Here is an 18,001-nt window from a genome sequence, read left to right on the forward strand (position 1 = left end):
TAGCTACAGACCAGGGTTATGGCACTCCTGTAAGGACTACCCGTGTTTTTACCTTGATTTGCTTATACCTCTTCTGTTCTGCTGGTTTTCATCACTTTTTAGATTATAACGCAGTAATCATTCAGACTGAAGAACAGGACCAAAAGTTATTATAATAAGTGCAATCAAAGCAACAAGGTACAATCCAGCAGGAAGTTCTCCTGCAAGCCCAGTTCAAATCCATAGCCCCTCTTGCACAGCTGTGGGACTTTCCCACTGGGTTGTGCCCTTCAACCATTCTAGGCCCCTTTTCCTGGGAAGGAGGATGATTCAGAATGAGACGTGATTGCTCACTGCAGGTCAAGGATCTGACAGTCTGCCTGACAGAGCAGGATCCTGAAGCCTCCAGGCTTTGGCTGGCCAAGTTGCCCGACTACGCCGTCAAAGCTCTCCCAGGCTAAGAAACGAGTGTAGGAAGGAACTGCTGGTGACCTTTGGCAGGAGGCAAATGGGAGACTGTGTCCCTCTCCCTCCCTCCTCTGACCACGGAAGAAGCCGTCACAGTCTTCAGAGAAGAAGATCTGCCCCGACACCCGTGACAGTTTCCTTCCCCTCTGCACATCTTTAATTAAGTGCATTTCAGGCTCCTTTACCTTTTCCAAATGGCATTTCCTGGGTTCTTGCTCTATACTCTCGACCTCTTCTTTCCCCAAGGGAAACACAGCATTTGTCACTGATCAGGCCAAGGAGAGCAGCTCGTTCATTGGCAGGGAAGGCAAAGAACATTTGCCCGATGCCCACCCCAAGCAAAGGCTGCCTCTGTGACATTTTAAGAAGCTTTGGTCAGTTACCGAACGCAGCATAAGGAAGTCATCTGCAGTGCTTCTGAACCTCTTGGGGATCAAGAGGCTGGAAGGTCAGGGCTGATGACTGGGGCAAGCCAAACATTGTGATGTGTGTGAAGCAGCTGTGTGGGACAAAGATGCAGAAGATTTATTTATGAGACTTTTATACCACTTTGCAAGCAAAAAATGTATCCTGAAGTAGCTCTAAAATATGAAATGCTGTTTGGGGCAGCAATTACACCCAACAGGAAATGAGACATTAGCTCTGTTTTCAGGTTTACAAAGCAAAACAGAGTTGGTGGACGAGTTCCTACAGAACTTTTGAGTTGAAATTCGGGGGTGGGAGGGGAGAGTTACTCTGAAATTGCCCCACACCTCTTTTTTGGCCACCATGACCCCCAGCTTTGCACTAACCTTTCTCAGCCCCAAAGTAAAAGGAGGGTTTGGGAGAAGGAAGAGGAGGGAGATCGCTTTGATGTCAGAACAAAATGGTAAGTTGTCAACAGCTATTGTTGCCCAGTTAGGGCCAGCAGAAGCATCTCCTGACACTGGTATTTGTGTTCGGCTGGATGTGGGGCAGCTACCCACTGGCCCGTGTTTCTCTTGCTAGTGACCTTCCTGATTTCTGCAGTCTTAGCATGGGGGTGTGTGTGTGTGCCTGTGTAATTCTCAGATGCCATAGGCAATCTGACTGAAGCTTCTTAAAATGTCATGGTGGCAGCCTCTGCCAGGGTGGGTACATAAGAACATAAGAAGTGTCCTGCTAGATCAGGCCCAGGGCCCACCTCGTTCAACTTCCTGCAGGCCCACCAGATGCTTCAGGTTGCACACCAGACCACAAGATACTTGCATCTTGCTGCCACTCCCCTGCATTCTATTTAGCCTCCCACCCCCAAAGGTGTCCAGACTGCACTGGGTTTAACTTGGGCCACAGCGACCCAATGCATGAAACCTACGGAGGCAACTGGGGGAGATGAAGGCGAAAGGGGCAGTAGCTGCAGCAGGTGGTCTAGTGGGGCAAGCTCCATCCGCCCAGGGAAGAAACCTCCGGCAGAGCCCAAAGCACCCCCCACGCCCAACCAGCAATGCCTTTGGCGAGCTGTTCTTGCCTCTTGGTGCCTCCCACTTTGCCCCTCGTGTAGGACGCAACCCGCCCTCCACAAAAGGGGCTGCCAATGCTCCCTTGAAGCCTCAGGGCACCCCGAGGAATGGAGGCTGCAGGGATGAGAAGGACAGGCGCCTGCCAATGAGTGGGGGTGTGTGTCAGGCTGCAGGCTGTCATTGTGGCGAGTTTTGGGCGCCCACCCTCCTTGCAATGTGCCTGCGCACCAGGGAGGTGCGGTGAGTGGTGAGGCAGGTGAGGCAGAGCCTCTCCACTAGAGTGCTTTGAAAAGTGCCACCATGTGGGAGATGAGGCAGGTGAGGCACAGCCTCCCCACTGAAGCCCTTTGGATAGTGCCGCCGCTGCCGTGCAAGGTGCTCGTGCACACTCAACCCACGCAATTTGCGCTTGGGTTGAGTGTGCACGAGCACCTCGCACGGCGGTGGTGGTACTTTCCAAAGGGCTCCAGTGGGGAGGCTCTGCCTCACCTGCCTCGCCAGTGCCAGTGCCTTTCAAAGGACTCCAGTGGGGAGGCTCTGCCTCACCTGCCTCCCCACCCACCAGCCCCTCAAAGAACTACAACTCCCAGGAAGCTCTGCGGCCAATCACACCATTGGCTGCGCGTCTGCCAATGAGCTGCGACGGGCGGGTCAAGCTGTGCGGAGCCGCCATTGAGCTGCGGGGGGTGGTCCTGCAGGCCTGACCCCGCCTGGCCGCTAGAGGCCGCTGTGGCGCTTCCCCCGCGGGCGCTCCTTCCCGCCTGCCTGGGGCGACTCGGTGGTGAGCCACCCCCACCCACTTCCGTCGGAAGTGGCGGGAGGGGCGAGGGCTGAGGAGGGAGGACGACGCGACGATGTGGTTCATGTACGCGCTGAGCTGGCTTGCGCTCCTCATCCAGGCCGCCTTCGTCACGCTGGGCATCGGTGAGGCCCCTCAGGTTTTGCCCTCCGCCCGCCCGCGTCCACTCCAACCTTCCCCCCTCTGGGATGGACTCGCCCGGCTCGACCCGCCCCTCCGCTCGAGGAGCGAGCGCGATTGGCTGCCGCTGTTATGATCCCGCCCCCCGCAGCGCCCCATTGGCCCCGGGAGTTTGCGGCTGGCCAATGGGCGCGCGCCTCTTACTTCACCCCCCCATTCCAAGCAGTGGTTCCGTCCTGAAAGACGGGGGGAGGGGACGCTAGTCTTGATGGGCAGGTAGACTGCTGCTGGACAGGGAGGCTCCATCCCTGGGCACTAACTAGGAAGACTGCGGCTTCCCTGCCCTGCTGATGGGCTCTCCAGGAGCATCTGGTGGGAAGCGGCTTGCTGTCTGGGTGGGCCTGCCTTGTTCTGAGCTAGCAGGGCCACTCTTGCCAGGAGGGGTTGGTCTGTGGAACTCCCTGCCACATGATGTGGTCTGTGGAACTCCCTGCCACTGCATGTGAGGTGGCATCTGGCCTGGGTACCTTGAGAAGGGGATTGGACTGCTTGATGGAGGACGGAGGCTGTTTGACCCTTTAATCTGTGAAACTCCTTGCGGCAGGATGTGGTGATGGCATCAGAAGGCCTGGATGTCTTGTAAAGGGGGCTGCACAGGTTGCTGGAGGAAAAGTCCATCCCAGGTGACAAGCCACAATGTGTGTGTGCGCGCGCGCGTGCGTGCATGTGCCTGTCATTAGCCTGTGGAACTCCCTGCCACAGGATGTGGGGTGGCCTCTGACCTGGATGCCTTGGAAAGGGACTGGACAGGTCAGTGGAGGAAAAGTGTATCCTGGTTACAAGCTGTGATGCATGTGCAGCCTCCTGATTTCAGAAGTGGGCTCCCTCCAATGTCAGATGCAGGGAGGGTGCCGGGATGTGGTCTAGGGTGCTCCCTGCTGGAGGCCTCAGCTGTGAGATACAGGAAGCTGGACTAGACGGGACTTTGGTCTGATCCAGCAGGGCTCAGTGCGTAATAGCATGTAGTTCCAGGCTGGTTTAAGAAATTCTTTGTCTGTCCTAACTCTCCTGACACTCAATTTGAGTGGCTGCCCCCTGGTTCTGGTGCTATGTGAGAGGAAAAAGAGTATCTCCACCCACTCTCTATCCCCTGCATAAGTAGCTTTTTATGGATAGAGAATTAGACAAATTTATGCTCAAATGGAACTTATACTAGTGTTGTGTAAGCTGCTGAGTGCCAGTTTTTTGGGGAGGGGAAACAAGAGTGGGGAATAGCTGATGCCTTCATGCCCTTCCCATAAGCGTTCAAGTGTTTGCATCTGTTTTCAGGAATTACAAAATGAGAAACTGGGTTTAAAGCAATGATTTAAAATGGTTCTACCCCTGCTAGTGTTTTAATTTGCCATAGAATATTAGAATTGGAAGGCACCTAGAAAGTCAGCTAGTCCAATCTTCTGCTCAATGCAGACAACAGCAGCATCTCTGTCTGGAGGCCATCAGCCTCTGCTTGAAAATCTCCATTGAGATCAAGCCTCCTACTGCACGAGGCAGACTGTTCCAGTGCCACACAGGTCTTACAGTGAGGAAATTCTTCTTTGTGTCTAGCCTAAAACTACTTTCCTGTGTTTCCAGCTGGCTCTAGTCCTGCTCTCATTGAAATCAATCCACCCTGCTGTCCCCACACTTTTTTACAAAATTAAAATTAGCACAGGATCACCATTTGAAGAGTGCCAGATGCAGTCCCTGGGGAAGATTATCTGTTTCCTGTAGCAAAATACAGTACTGGTTTTTGAAAAAAAAAAAATTGTGATATCCCTTCGAAGAAGGATATCCGTCACACAAATTCTAATGTGGGGGAAGACATCCTAGATCTTTTGAATAAAAAGAGTAATTGCCTATTACATGTGCCACCAACTGAATTTCTGATTGCCCAACTCATTGAGTAGAGAGGAAATACGACTTTGTTTAATGGCCTTCTGCTTCCTAGCCCTTCACACTACCCAGTGGCTCCCTTGGTTTTCCTTTCAGATCTGGAATTCTTGAGGACCTGGGCAGCTGTCTTTTGTCATTATTCTACCTGAACTATGTTGAGAACTTTAAATACTTAAAAAACTCCTGGGCCACCTCAGCAGCAGTGGCAAACATGACACCTGGTCTGCAGCAGCATATTGGAGGCAGTCCTGGGATCTGAGCTCCAACCACCTTGAACTCACAGCAGCTCAGGGACCTGCAGTTGATTACAGGCCATTACAGGCCAACTCTGATTACAGAGTTGCTGCTCTGGAGTTGGAAGCAGAGGCCACGTGGCTAAACAGGCAGTGTTTTTGGAGCTCATTTCCCTTTATGCCTTGCTGTGTGAAGTGGTCAGCAGCCCTTTCCTTTTTCTTTCCAGCGGCTGGCTTGTACTATTTGGCAGAGTTGATAGAAGAGTATACCGTCACCACCAGCAGGATCATCAAGTACATGATCTGGGTAAGTCTCCGGCTGCCCTTGTGCCTGCTCCAGGCTGAGGCCATAAGTGAGCTGTTGCCCAGCTCGGTTGTGCCACAAATTATGCACAGTTGGGGCATAATCTGCACCAGTGGGAAGAAGCCCCAGGCCAGGTATTTGGTGTGAAAGGCAGGGGATGGCCTTGTCAAGTAGCTCTGCCAAGGTTTTTGTCTGTCAGCTGAGACTGTTGAAAAAGGTGAAACTGGACTGATTCCAGAAATGGGAATGAGGCAACAGTTCACACGAGCAAGGATTCTGTTGGAAAGAGAGTTGTGCTTATGGGAGCAAGGAGAGGGCCAACCTCTCTGTGATAGTCAAAGGCCAGCAGCCTCCCAGATCTCACTTTCCTTAGAGAAGGAAAGTGCTTCCTTTATAGAATGCTTTTGGGGAAACTTGCTTTGTTTCTCTGTGCTTGTGTGACCTTCCCCCCCCCCCGCCCCCCAAACATAGGAGATATGTGTGGTTATATGTCAAAAGTGTTGAAAGGACCTGATGGCATTGATCATCCATCCAGGAATGTCCATCACAAGCAAGCAGACTGGGAATGAACCTGTATGCTTTGCACATGCTTTGTGCTGAGAAGGACCTCGGTTCAGTTCTTGTCTGCATTCTAGGTATGTTGCCAGTTAGTGTAGACAATACTGAACCAGGTGGACCAGTGGACTGGACAGAAGGCATCTCCAAATGTTTCCAGGCAGGTTCTTGAGGGACATGTGCAGCCTTCCTTCCCCCTGTGACCTGCTGGGGTGTGACCTGTTGAAGCTGGTTTTAACTGTCTGTGCTCTCTTCCAGTTCTCCACAGCTGTGCTGGTTGGGCTGTACCTCTTTGAACACTTCCCTGGTGCCATGGTTGGTGTAGGCCTCTTTACTAACTTGGTCTATTTTGGATTGCTTCAGACCTTCCCTTTCATCATGCTGACCTCTCCCAACTTCATCCTGTCATGCGGTGAGTGCTCTTGAAATGCTGGTAGCAAGAACATCTTTTTCTTGGTGTTCAGTCTGCTGATCTGTGGCTGGCTGGGATCCCCATCAGAATTGTGAGCGTTTCATCCCGTCCTATCATGTGAATAGATTTCTTGCCTGGTAGCCGAGGAACAGCACTTCTCATTGCAAAGCGCTCTGCAGCAGTCATGGTGTTTTGCTCTCATAGTCCCTGTAGGAAGCAGGTCTCTGTTGCTCCACACCATTATCTCAAGGAATGGGGTCTTTGAGGGTTAGGCTGGCCTTAGAGCTGAGCTAAAGATGGTGCCCTGGTTTATGCTGAGAACAGTGAGAGTATGTCAGGCACTTGCTGTTCAGAAATTCATTGGCCCAAAGCAGCACCTTGAACGGTGTCCTGAACAATGTGCAGCGTCCGAGGAGATGCTGGAATCTGTTCCAGTCCATCTGTAGCAGTGGAATTGGACACTGGTGTTTACCTGGTGTGGAGGTTTGAGCAGTTGGAAAAAGTATGTTGCTGATCCTTGTGGCTGTGAGAAGATATTTGAAAACCTGCCTGCAGAATAATACCATTTCTGCAGTGTCTTCCTTTACTCTTCCCCCTCCCCTGACCTGTGCCCCAACAGTGTCCTCCTTCTCTGATGCCCTCCATGGGTCTTATGCAGCTGCCTGGGGAGAGCCCTGGAGTGGCTTCAACTGGTGCTGGGAGTGCTGTTTCTCACCCGGCACTTTGCTGTTTCCTTTGGCAGTGCTGGTTGTGCTGAATCATTACTTGGCGTTCCAGTATTTTGCGGAAGAATATTATCCTTTCTCCGAGGTAAGATATGATGCAGGGGATCACATGGAGCTTGTATGCGTGTTTTTGAGGGGCAGGGCAGAGATGAGGCCCCAGTTTTCCCCCTCCCACTTTAACATTCTAGAGCTGGTGTTTAAAACGACCAAGAGGAGTGGGATCCTCAGGCTTTCTGAGGGTGGCTGTAGTTGCTGCAGCCCGGCAGTCAGAGGGTCTGTTCCCTTCTTGACTGTAGCTCTGCAAGACTCTAAGGGTTAAAAGTTCAGAGGTTTCCCATGGCTTATGCAGTTCCTTTACCAAGGAGTGAAAGGGTCAGACCTAGTCCAAGTTCCACTGATCTGTGGGGTCATGCCCAGGACATGCAGAGAAATATTGGTGGCTCTTAGAACCAAATGGCACATTCCTTTCAATGAACAGTGGGCGCTCTTGACTGCAGCTTTGATTGACGTTCTCTGTGTTTCACTCCCAGGTTCTTGCTTACTTCACCTTCTGCCTGTGGCTGATTCCCTTTGCGTTTTTTGTTTCCTTGTCAGCTGGGGAGAACGTGCTCCCTTCCACGATGCAGCCAGGAGGTGAGTTGGCCAGGCAGAATTGGAGCAGCCCTTCTGTATTTGGGGTGTGTGGCTGGAGGGTCACAACTCTGCATGAGATTCTTCAGCGATAAGGAATAAATGATGCTGTTGAAGCTTATTTGCTAATTCCTCATAATTGTAGTTCTAAAGTAGGAATTGCAGAGAAACTGTTGACAGGGACCAAGAGGGGAGAGATGTGGTGGGATTGGGATTGCTGGGGCCAGGAAATGGTCACCTTAGATTCAAAGCTCGTCTCCTCCACCAGCCAGATTGGTGGCTTTAGATTTCATCAGACGTGACCCTTAAGTTCTGTAAGTTTCCCTCTCTCATCATTAAGTGAAGAAACGTTTTGGATGTGTGGAGCATCCTGAGTCTTGGCTTATATTCCCTCCAGCCAACGGAGAAGGTCTCTTAGGATCTTAGTTAAGCACAGGAACTTGTGGAATCTACAGGCAGTGCCAGGGTGTGGTGCTTAAGGGAACTTAATAGTGGAACTACCAGCACTGAGAGGCCCAGTTGCTCTCTTGCAAACGGGTAGAGGACAGGGCAGCAGGCAATAGAAAAAATGGCCACCTGGATTTCACATCAGATCGTCTGATAACATTCTGGGCTTAGCTCTGACCTTCTCTCTGTGTCTCCTCAGACGACGTGGTGTCCAACTACTTCACAAAAGGAAAGAGGGGGAAGCGCTCTGGCATCCTCGTTGTCTTCTCGTTCATCAAGGAGGCCATCTTGCCCAGCCGCCAGAAGATGTATTGATCCTGGCCAGCCCTTCGCGCCTTTGGTCTCTGCAGGAGCAGCGATACGTCCCTGAGCCTCTACGTTTGCCTCTCTCTCCTGCTTGCCCAAGGGGCATATTTTGAGAAGAATCAATTAGGAAATGTGGGGCACGCAACCACAGGCATTGGCGGCACAAACGCCGGGAGGCTGGTCTGTTGGACCACTTGGGTTCCCAGCTTGCTAGCAAGGGGGATAAGCCTTACAGAACTGTGGACGATGCCTCTCCTGCCGTCAGCATGGAGCCCTGAGGTGAGCTGTCATGGTCTATTTATATCTAAAGCCAAAACATTTCCACCAAAGGTGCTTCTTCAGAGACAGTCCATTTCTTTTCCTTGGTATGAAGATGTTCACAGTTTAACTGGGCTATAGGTAGACGTATGATTGATGTGGACACTCACAAATTCTTACAAAGCACTCCTGTGTCGAAATCTGTTGGCAGTGGAGCAATCCGACTGCCAAACGTGCCCCTGGCTAAATACATACCTGACATTGTGGTGCAGAGGTGGGTACGAGTCCTGATTCTCTCGGGTGACATTTCTGGAGACAAAAGTGTGATCAGCATTTGTTTAAATGAACCCTGCCCTTGGAGGAACAGGCATTGGGAATCTCCCCTTCCTCACTCTGCCAACTTCTGCTGGGCAATCTGTATCGGACTGTTGCACAGACTTCCAAGATCTCCATTGTTAAATAACCCTTTTCAAACATGAAGATGGCTGCCATATCTTGCGGAGTTTTCACTTCTCTGGAACTTGCTGTGTTGGGTGAATAGCAAACTGAACAAATACCTGAGGATGCTGAGAAAGGAGGCCAACTACTTTTTGCAAAGAAATGAATAGAGGCTGCTGATTGTGCCCAGGATGCAAAGGTTTCCTGTGTGAAAATGGAGAGTCCTGTTCCCTTGTGGTCTCCATGGCACTTGTTTCCTCGCCCAGCATCTGCAAGTCTAGGCTGCTTGAGCAGCTGAAAAGATGATGGTTCCACAAACAGTGGTGTGGATTCAGATGATGATATGTTTTGTTCTCTTTTAAATTAATGGAAGTTTGATTTCTGTTTGAGCACACAGTCTGTGTTAATAAAGGTGTTAGATGGAATTTGCCTTAAAAGCCAAGAAGGAAATCCAGACGTCTCCTCCCTTTGGTGGTTCACTGAAGTCACAGTTCTGGGTTCCAAACACTGCAGCAGGCCTCTGGAATATTTCTGTAGATGGCCTGCTGTTATCTGTGCAGTTGAACAGGCAGAGGGTTAGAAACCTGTTCGCAGAAGCAGAACATGGCAAAGAAGCTGGGTGACGACTCAGGACTGCAGGAGCTGCAGCCTCCAGTGGGGATAGGGGCATTTTTGAAAAAGAATCAACCCAGAAGTACGGGGAAGCCTCTGCTTGCCAGGAGGGGGAAGAATTTGCCTCCCTTTTCCTGCTCTGGCATCTTTTTGAGAGGGTGAGGTGGTCTTGTTAAACCTCCTCTCATGCCAGTACTGCTCTGCTTCTGCAGAAGGAGCAGATGAGAGGAAGTGAGCTGCCTGCCTGCATTTGAGGCTGTTGCGTACAACAGGGGAAGTGTCTGGCATATCCCGTGGAGAGGGTGGCTTCCTTTCCCAGCACCCACAGCTCTGCTTCTCCTCCCAGGCTTTCTAGCAAAGGGATCTCTGAAAGCAAGCCTGGGGGAGATCTTTCCCTGCCTGAGACCTGGAGAGTACCCTCCACTCGGAACAGACAGACTCGTGCTCAGTGTCCCTATGAAAGCGTGTGTGGAAGAGCCCCTGGTCAGAAGGGCAACAAGGGCAGGAATGCGTTTGGCTTAACGTGACTTGCTTTAGTCCCAAGTTTGGGCTACGTGGTTGCCACCTGTCCGCATCTCAGAGCAGCTTGGTTGGTCTTGCCTGACGAGTCCCCCACAAAAATGGTTAATCTCCTGGTATGAGTTACAAGTAGGCAGTGCACAGAATTTAATTATGGGATTATAAATAGGCCATGGCACTTTGTATGTGGAGTCTGCATTCAGCCTTAATGTAATTGTGCCATTCAGAGAATGGGAGAGGGAGGGAGGACTGTGGCCTGGCTGTGGAGTGGCTTGAAGCTACTTTCCCCCTCCCTCTCCCCGTGACAATGAGGACAAAACTTAAGGACTGGAAATAGGGAAGTTTTACTTTGTGCAGACACATTGGTGTGTGCACAATTGGGTGCCCCTCCCCATGCACACTTGTTTCCTCTGGCAGCATGGATGCTGAGGCATTTTCCCTGGTACGCAGAGAACTCCAAAACACACCCAAGGTAAAGGGGCAACTTCATCCTCTGCTGTGCCCTGCACAGAACTGGGGCAGGAGTGCAACAGCTCCCAAGGTCAGTCACGCTCAACATGGCCTGGCAACATGGAGAGGGTCACTCAGTTCAGGGAGCTGCTGGCTTGGCTTTGCATGGAGGACTCTTTGCCACTGGTGCAGTCAGGCTCCAGTTGTGGAAACACCACTCTGGGGTCAGTGTACATGGCGAGGTGGGCCTTGAGTGTGCCTATGTAGGTTGGGTCAAGCGTCTCCCGCAAGCTCAGGGCCATCTGGTCCGTCCACCGGTGCTCTGGACTTGGGTGGCGCTTGGATGCCACGTCAAAAATGTGCCTGGACTTGAAGTCCTGGGGGCCTTCCAGGCGTGTGATCTGGGTGTGGGGATAGATGCTCCTCTGGATGATCTCGAAAGGCAGGTCGGGCATTGTGCTGACCTTGCCCCAATTGCTGACGTAGATCTTTGGTTTTCCAAATGAGTCCCGGAAGAGAAGCAAGAAGGAGGAGAAGTCGTGCTCAAGAGGCTTCTCTGGATCGATCCCCATCCGGATGGTGCTTGGCCGGATTATGCTAGTCGCAGGTGCAGAGCAAACGTTGGTGCTTATGTTCCAAGATGGCCGGAGCAGGTCCCGGGACTCAGGCAGGGCCACTAAAGTTCTGGCAGGTGGGAAGGCTGGTCCGCTAACCCTTGTGCCTGTTGGCTTAGAGAGACTCACTGACTGAGCCCTCTTCTTAAGAAAACCCAGAATCCTATCTGAGGGGGGAGGCAAGCACTTTTTCTCTAGCCACCGTTCGTATGCCATACTGTTCACAAAATCCAACTCCCTCTGGAACAAAACACACAAGAAGCAGGTGAGGAGCTGAACTCATCTTCTGTGCAGTTGTGCGATTGTAATCTGCCAAGCCCAGATCTAAGTGTACTGGCTTAGTCTGCTGGCAAAAAGATCTGCTCAGTAGCTCTGAGAGTTGGTGACTCAGGAGCTCTGGTTTGCTAAGATTGAGCTGGCAAAGGAACTGAGAGTTTGGATTGATGGACTGATGAATTCACCCAGCAACTGGGGCTCTGCAGTGATTATATATTTGCAGAGGAGCCTTGCAAAATGTTCATTTTCTTATTTGAAATATTTATATTTTCAGTGAACTGAAGGCAGCTCTCAACAATAAACATCACGTCATAAACCAAAGAAAAGCTGCAGCAAAATGGCACGATCCTCAGTAGAACAGCCCCAACATGATAAGAGTAAACAAAAAGGGGATGTATTCTTTATGCAGCAGCAATGGCTGACAATCACTGCAAAGGCCTTTTTGTAAAAACAGGCTTCAGCCAGAGATCTCAAGACACTCAGGATTCAGTGCAGGAGGGCCCTACTTGGGGGAGGCATTCCATCAGGGTGGTGCACTTGTGGGAAGGACTTGTTCCTAGTGGACAACCATCGCACTTCAACGGCAGGAGACACACACCGCTTTGGATGCCATGAGGTGTAGAAGGAGGCACAAGTCCCAAGCCATTTAGGGCTTTAAAGGTAAGAACCAGCACCCTGAATTGAATCCAGAGATGAGCAGGCAACTGGTTTTACATTATTCAAGGAAGCTCTGTGTTGACCTTTGTCACCCATTTAGGGTGACAGCTTTTAGGACAGGTTACCAGCAGATTAGCGAGTGGCCGGTCAGTTGGCTCCCCATACAGCCACACAACTTTGGGTGGAGCGTGGAGAGACTGCCTGCCTGTGGCCACTTGTGGTGCTTCTTACCTGCTCCCTTTTAAGAAATTCTTTCTCCCTGATCTCACACTCTTCTTTGAGTTGGTTCAGCCTGAAGACCTCCCGAGCAAAGTCTGCCTTGTCTCGCTTCCATGTGGCACTGGAGAGATATCTGCAGAGACAGAGCAGGGGAGGCAGATGGCTGGAGGGGTGGCACGAGATGCGCAGCAAAACAGACACAAGCGTGATAATCAAACGTGACCAACTGCATATGGGATTCATGCAGTTTCCTGCACAGGTGTGTGTAGTTGCCTTTAGTGTCAATACATGACTTGGGACTATACAATCGCTTGACTATTCAGTTGCTGAATCTTGTTGGATTCGGTCCTGGCGAATTTGAGGTGTTAATGCTCTCTAATCAATCTCATGTATATCTTGTGGGAACATAAATTCCCGCAAGTAGCCTTTATTACGGGGCTGGGGCACCTTCCTTATGAGGAAAGGCTACGGCGTTTGGGCCTCCAGCCTAGAAAAGAGAAGAGACGCCTCAGGGGGGACATGATTGAGACATACAAAATTATGCAGGGGATGGACAGAGTGTATAGGGAGATGCTCTTTACACTCTCACATAACACCAGAACCAGGGGACATCCACTAAAATTGAGTGTTGGGAGAGTTAGGACAGACAAAAGAAAATATTTCTTTACTCAGCGTGTGGTTGGTCTGTGGAACTCCTTGCCACAGGATGTGGTGATAGCACCTGGCCTGGACGCCTTTAAAAGGGGATTGGACAAGTTTCTGGAGGAAAAATCCATTATGGGGTACAAGCCATGATGTGTATGCGCAACCTCCTGATTTTAGAAATGGGTTATGTCAGAATGCCAGATGCAAGGGAGGGCACCAGGATGAGGTCTCTTGTTACCTGGTGTGCTCCCTGGGGCATTTGGTGGGCCGCTGTGAGATACAGGAAGCTGGACTAGATGGGCCTATGGCCTGATCCAGTGGGGCTGTTCTTATGTTCTTAACTACAATTCCCAGGAAGCCTTGCAGGTCTCTTGTTGTCTGGTGTGCTCCCTGGGGCATTTGGTGGGCCGCTGTGAGATACAGGAAGCTGGACTAGATGGGCCTATGGCCTGATCCAGTGGGGCTGTTCTTATGTTCTTAACTACAATTCCCAGGAAGCCTTGCAGGTCTCTTGTTGTCAGGTGTGCTCCCTGGGGCATTTGGTGGGCCGCTGTGAGATACAGGAAGCTGGACTAGATGGGCCTATGGCCTGATCCAGTGGGGCTGTTCTTATGTTCTTAAACTACAATTCCCAGGAGGCCTTGCAGGTCTCTTGTTATCAGGTGTGCTCCCTGGGGCATTTGGTGGGCCGCTGTGAGATACAGGAAGCTGGACTAGATGGGCCTATGGCCTGATCCAGTGGGGCTGTTCTTATGTTCTTAACTACAATTCCCAGGAAGCCTTGCAGGTCTCTTGTTGTCTGGTGTGCTCCCTGGGGCATTTGGTGGGCCGCTGTGAGATACAGGAAGCTGGACTAGATGGGCCTATGGCCTGATCCAGTGGGGCTGTTCTTATGTTCTTATTTAAACAGGGATTCCTTTCCAAGAACCGTCCAAGAATCAGACGACCCTCTAGAAAAGCTCTCCACAAAGTTCTATGAAACAAGTGACTCAGATCCACCACCCGTGCCTGTAAGAGTTACACCCAAGAGTGCACATATCTGCAGAGCTGGGGAGGGTCACCTACTGTACCACACATCCTCTTACCCACAATGCCTTGGTATAGCACTCACTTGGCACAGGCCCTGTGGCCCCACATCTTGCAGAGGTCAATGGGCTCTTGCCCCTCAATGTCCTTGGCGTGGACATCAGCCCCAGCTTCAACCAGTGCCTTGATGCAGTCCCGACGCCCCTCACTGGCTGCCTTGTGAAGGGGAGACACTCCGTTTTGGTTCTGCCTGGGAAATGGGAGTGCAGGATTTGAGTTTCACACGGCATCCAACTAGAACCAGCATTATGCTTCGCTTTCTGAACATGCAGAGTGCCTTGCCTGCTTTACCTTGAGGCGATGCTTACAGAAACTATGCAGAGATGAGTATTATTTTGTACTGCAGCTGGGAAAGGTTAGGAGGCCACCTGGTAACACTTAATGGCAGAGGGGAGATTCGAACTGGGGAATTCCTGGCTCACAGCTCAGTCTTGTCACAACCACACCGCATTAGTGCTCAGAACAGAAGCTGCTGAGTGTACATCTTTAAAATCCATGGAGCCGAGGTGACTTACAATCTGGGGGTGGATGGTCAGTCCCGCGGCAGACTGGGAATGGCCCTTGGTTGACAAAAATTGACTGCTCCTCCAGGCTTTCAGTGCTTTGCAGCAAGGGCAGAAAGCATTTACTGTCCTGTTAAGCAATGAACGCTTTCAACACTCATCGGTGGGACTCCCATCCATGGGAGGCTAGAATGCTACCACAGGCTATACAGACAGGCATTGGCTGACAGTCCAATCCTATCGCATTTTCCACCACCAGTGCAGTCATGCCAACGAGGTGTGCGTACTGCAGTGAGAGGGCAGTCACACAGGCCTCAAGGTAAGGGAATGTTTGTTCCCTTTTTTGGGGGCTGCATTGCAGCTGAACTGGTGCTGGAGAGGATTGGGCCCTCAGTGTGCTATGACTCTCCCCTACTACTGATATCCATCCAGCTTAAGGTCCTGCATGCTTAGGCCTCCCAGAATTCCCATCATTAGACTGCATTAAATCAGTGAAGGCACAGAGCCCTGCTTCTGCGGCTACCGTCTTGGTTTTAAAGGCCCAGAATTGCCCTTGTTGCCCTTTATTGAATTTCACTACTATTGCCGATGTTTATATTTTATGGAAATGCAGTAATTTGGACATCACTATTTACCTTTTCTTGAAAAAAAGAGAGCCTATTTGTCAAGGGCTATGAACAAGTAAAATCACGAAGCCAGCCAACTTCTGACCTTTCCTCCCCCGCTTGTCCACTGAATATAATTCACGATGGGAAAGGTCCAGGCACATCTGTCTGTGTCCTGCAAATGCCCTCCAGATGGCTGGTTCTGCATAGGGGGGAAGTGGCAAGAGCAGGCAGAGACCCTGCAAGCTTACACATTGACATCTGCACCCTTTCCAATGAGGTACTGCAGGCACTCCAGGGCCCTGCCCTCACTCTCCCTGCTCATCACCAGATGGAGAGGCCGCCAGCCAGTTGCGCTGACCAGGTCCACGTCGACGTGGTACTTCTCGATCAGCATCTTTATGCAGTCCAGTCGACCGTGCAGAGAAGCCATGTGCAGTGCAGAGAAGCCCTGGCGTGGAAAGGAGAGGCCAGTCACTGAGTGTGAGCTGTTTGGACCACCTTCAGATCTGACTCCCACTGCCTATGACATCCTCAGGAACCCCAAGCGGAGCTCTGCTAAAGCCAAGGAAAGTTATCATAGGCAGGATGTGATAGCTGCTGTCCTTGCGCCCTCTTGCTCCCCAAACCAGACAGGGATATGGAGCAAGGCTCCAGTGGTATGAAGAGTCCAAAGCACCATCCTAATAATCATGGACTGGTTTGTCTGACAGAAAAGACTTCTGTGGTGGTGATCTCTTCAGTTGTAGATGTTTGGTTTCTGTGCTGTTAACATATGTACCATATGTACAGGAAGGAGGGCACCCCTCAATTAATCTTCACAGGTTGTATCGGCCATGAACCGGGAGGCCTGGACTCAAATCCTCACCCAGTCAGGAAGTTCACCAGGTGACCCTGGACCAATCACCATCACAAAATAAGTTGGGACAACCCCTTGTAGGCTGCCTCGAGCCCCCATAACACTCCACAAAAGCATCACTCCTGGAATGCTGAAAGTGTTTCCCCTGCAGGTCTCCCCCCGCCCCGTTACTGGATAACAAATCCAGTATTGCAGAAAGGAGCTGAGGGTAAACATGTACTTTTGTCACCAGTGTCTAATGTCAAATTTTCATTTGGAGGCTTGCACTCTCAGTTATTACACCTGCTCCTAAAGGTGACCTACAAATATAAATGGTGCCCTTGGCAGTACCCCTTTGTCCCTCCTCCCCACTGTAACAAAACTACTGAAACTGGCACATTCTTCCCTTGCTTACCCCGTCTGTCTCTTCCCTTCCCTCTGTTGTTTCATGTCAATATCTAGATGTGTGTCCTTTTCTACATAACGGATACATTTTGAAAAGCCTAGAGGTGGCATGTTTAATAAAACCCCATGCAAATATCCCAGAGTTCTGCTCCGTCTTCTAGAGCAGGGGTGCCCAAACCCCAGCCTGGGGGGCATTTTTGGCCCTCAGAGACCCCCAATCTGGCTCACAGGGAGCCACCAGTCTCCAATGAACCTCTGGCCTTCCAAAGACTTACTGTAGCCTGCTCTGGCCTGACACAACTGCTCTCAGTGTGAGGGCAACTGTTTGATGTCTTGCATGAGCTGTGAACTGAGGGTTCCCTCCACTGCTTGCTGCTTCATGTCTGCAGCAGGGGCAGCAAAGGAAAGGACAGCCTTGATTTATGCAAGGCCTTTTATAGGCCTTGAGCTATTGCCTTCATTCATTCATACAAGTTCCATTGCTAATATAGTAATTTATGTAAATTTATTCAAATTTTAAATGTACATTAATTCTTTTTTCCTGGCCCCTGACAGTGTCAGAGAGATAATGTGGCCCTCTTGCCAAAAAGTTTGGACATCCCTGTTCTAGAGAGTTCTGTTAACAGCAGACATGCTGGGAGACAAGAAAAAGGCTCTCCTTAAGCCAGATTCTCACAAACTAAGACTGTGTCCAGACCACCACTCTAAACATTCTTCATTTCACTTCTTGCCTGTTGCATTCTTCATCTTGAGTGTCTGTTCTCCATTTAAATCTTTCTCCGTTCATTTATTTATGTCTGTTCTCCATTTAGATGTGCTTCCTCCTTTTGAAATGGCAGATTCTTAATGGGTAACATTGAATTTGGACAGAAGCAAAGCATATAAATTATTGCTCCTCTCCATTCCAGCTGTGCTTCACCCAGGCACCCAAGCCCAATCCTATACATGTCTACTCCAAAATTAGTCCCATTATATCAATGGGGCTTACTGCCAAGTATGGATAGGGTTGGGTTCTAAATCCCCAGGTAAACTGGGTGCTATGTGCCAAATGCGCCCACTCTCCATAGAAAGCATGCAAAATGATTTACAGTAATATCAGCCTGGGTTGGAGTTTCAGTTTTTTGCAGGCAGAGCTGGAGCCAGTTCGTATGTCCTGCGCTGGCAGCAAAATTCTCTTCTCGAGTCGAAGGCTTCGCTGGGGCCAGCAGTCTGACTGTTTTTATGGTACTAAACACAAAAGTAAATGCAAATCAATCATTCCATCCACCTCCCTTTTTGAAAACACTTGAGGAATTTAGCCACAGGAGGTTTCGCAGACAGGTGTCTCCCACCACTCACTGCGCATGTGCTCACAGCCAGAGCAGGAAAGCTGCAGCTGACTTTCCACAAGGAGTGTGTGGGGGTTTCCTGCTGGCTTCCCTCCACCCCAGTGGATCTGAGTGTGCGGAGCAGAAAGAGAAACTGCCTGAGCAGGTCATTGATGGAAAA

General features: G+C 50.6%; 2 protein-coding genes across 3 annotated transcripts; one reads left to right on the top strand and one right to left on the bottom strand.

Moving 5' to 3' along the window:
• The first annotated feature begins 2,741 nt into the window (after positions 1 to 2,741).
• On the top strand, positions 2,742 to 9,509 carry TEX261 (testis expressed 261). 2 transcript variants are annotated; one of them, XM_066632380.1, is made up of 6 exons: positions 2,742 to 2,849; positions 5,237 to 5,316; positions 6,127 to 6,280; positions 7,023 to 7,090; positions 7,536 to 7,638; positions 8,282 to 9,509. In XM_066632380.1, exons 1-6 carry the CDS (start codon positions 2,780 to 2,782, stop codon positions 8,395 to 8,397), a joined length of 591 nt encoding a protein of 196 aa, XP_066488477.1. In that variant the 5' UTR covers positions 2,742 to 2,779; the 3' UTR covers positions 8,398 to 9,509. The 2 variants fall into 2 exon arrangements, with proteins under 2 accessions (XP_066488477.1, XP_066488479.1); XM_066632382.1 differs by lacking the exon at positions 2,742 to 2,849 and adding an exon at positions 3,587 to 3,654.
• Positions 9,510 to 10,799: 1,290 nt separating this feature from the next.
• ANKRD53 (ankyrin repeat domain 53) lies at positions 10,800 to 15,721 on the bottom strand. Its single transcript, XM_066632220.1, has 4 exons — positions 15,522 to 15,721; positions 14,188 to 14,352; positions 12,444 to 12,564; positions 10,800 to 11,519 (listed from the first exon to the last, which is right to left on the bottom strand). The coding sequence occupies exons 1-4, from the start codon at positions 15,701 to 15,703 to the stop codon at positions 10,800 to 10,802; spliced, it is 1,188 nt and encodes a 395-aa protein (XP_066488317.1). The 5' UTR covers positions 15,704 to 15,721.
• Positions 15,722 to 18,001: the final 2,280 nt, after the last annotated feature.

This window comes from Tiliqua scincoides, chromosome 6 (genome assembly GCF_035046505.1).
Source record: "Tiliqua scincoides isolate rTilSci1 chromosome 6, rTilSci1.hap2, whole genome shotgun sequence".
Lineage (NCBI taxonomy): Eukaryota > Metazoa > Chordata > Lepidosauria > Squamata > Scincidae > Tiliqua > Tiliqua scincoides.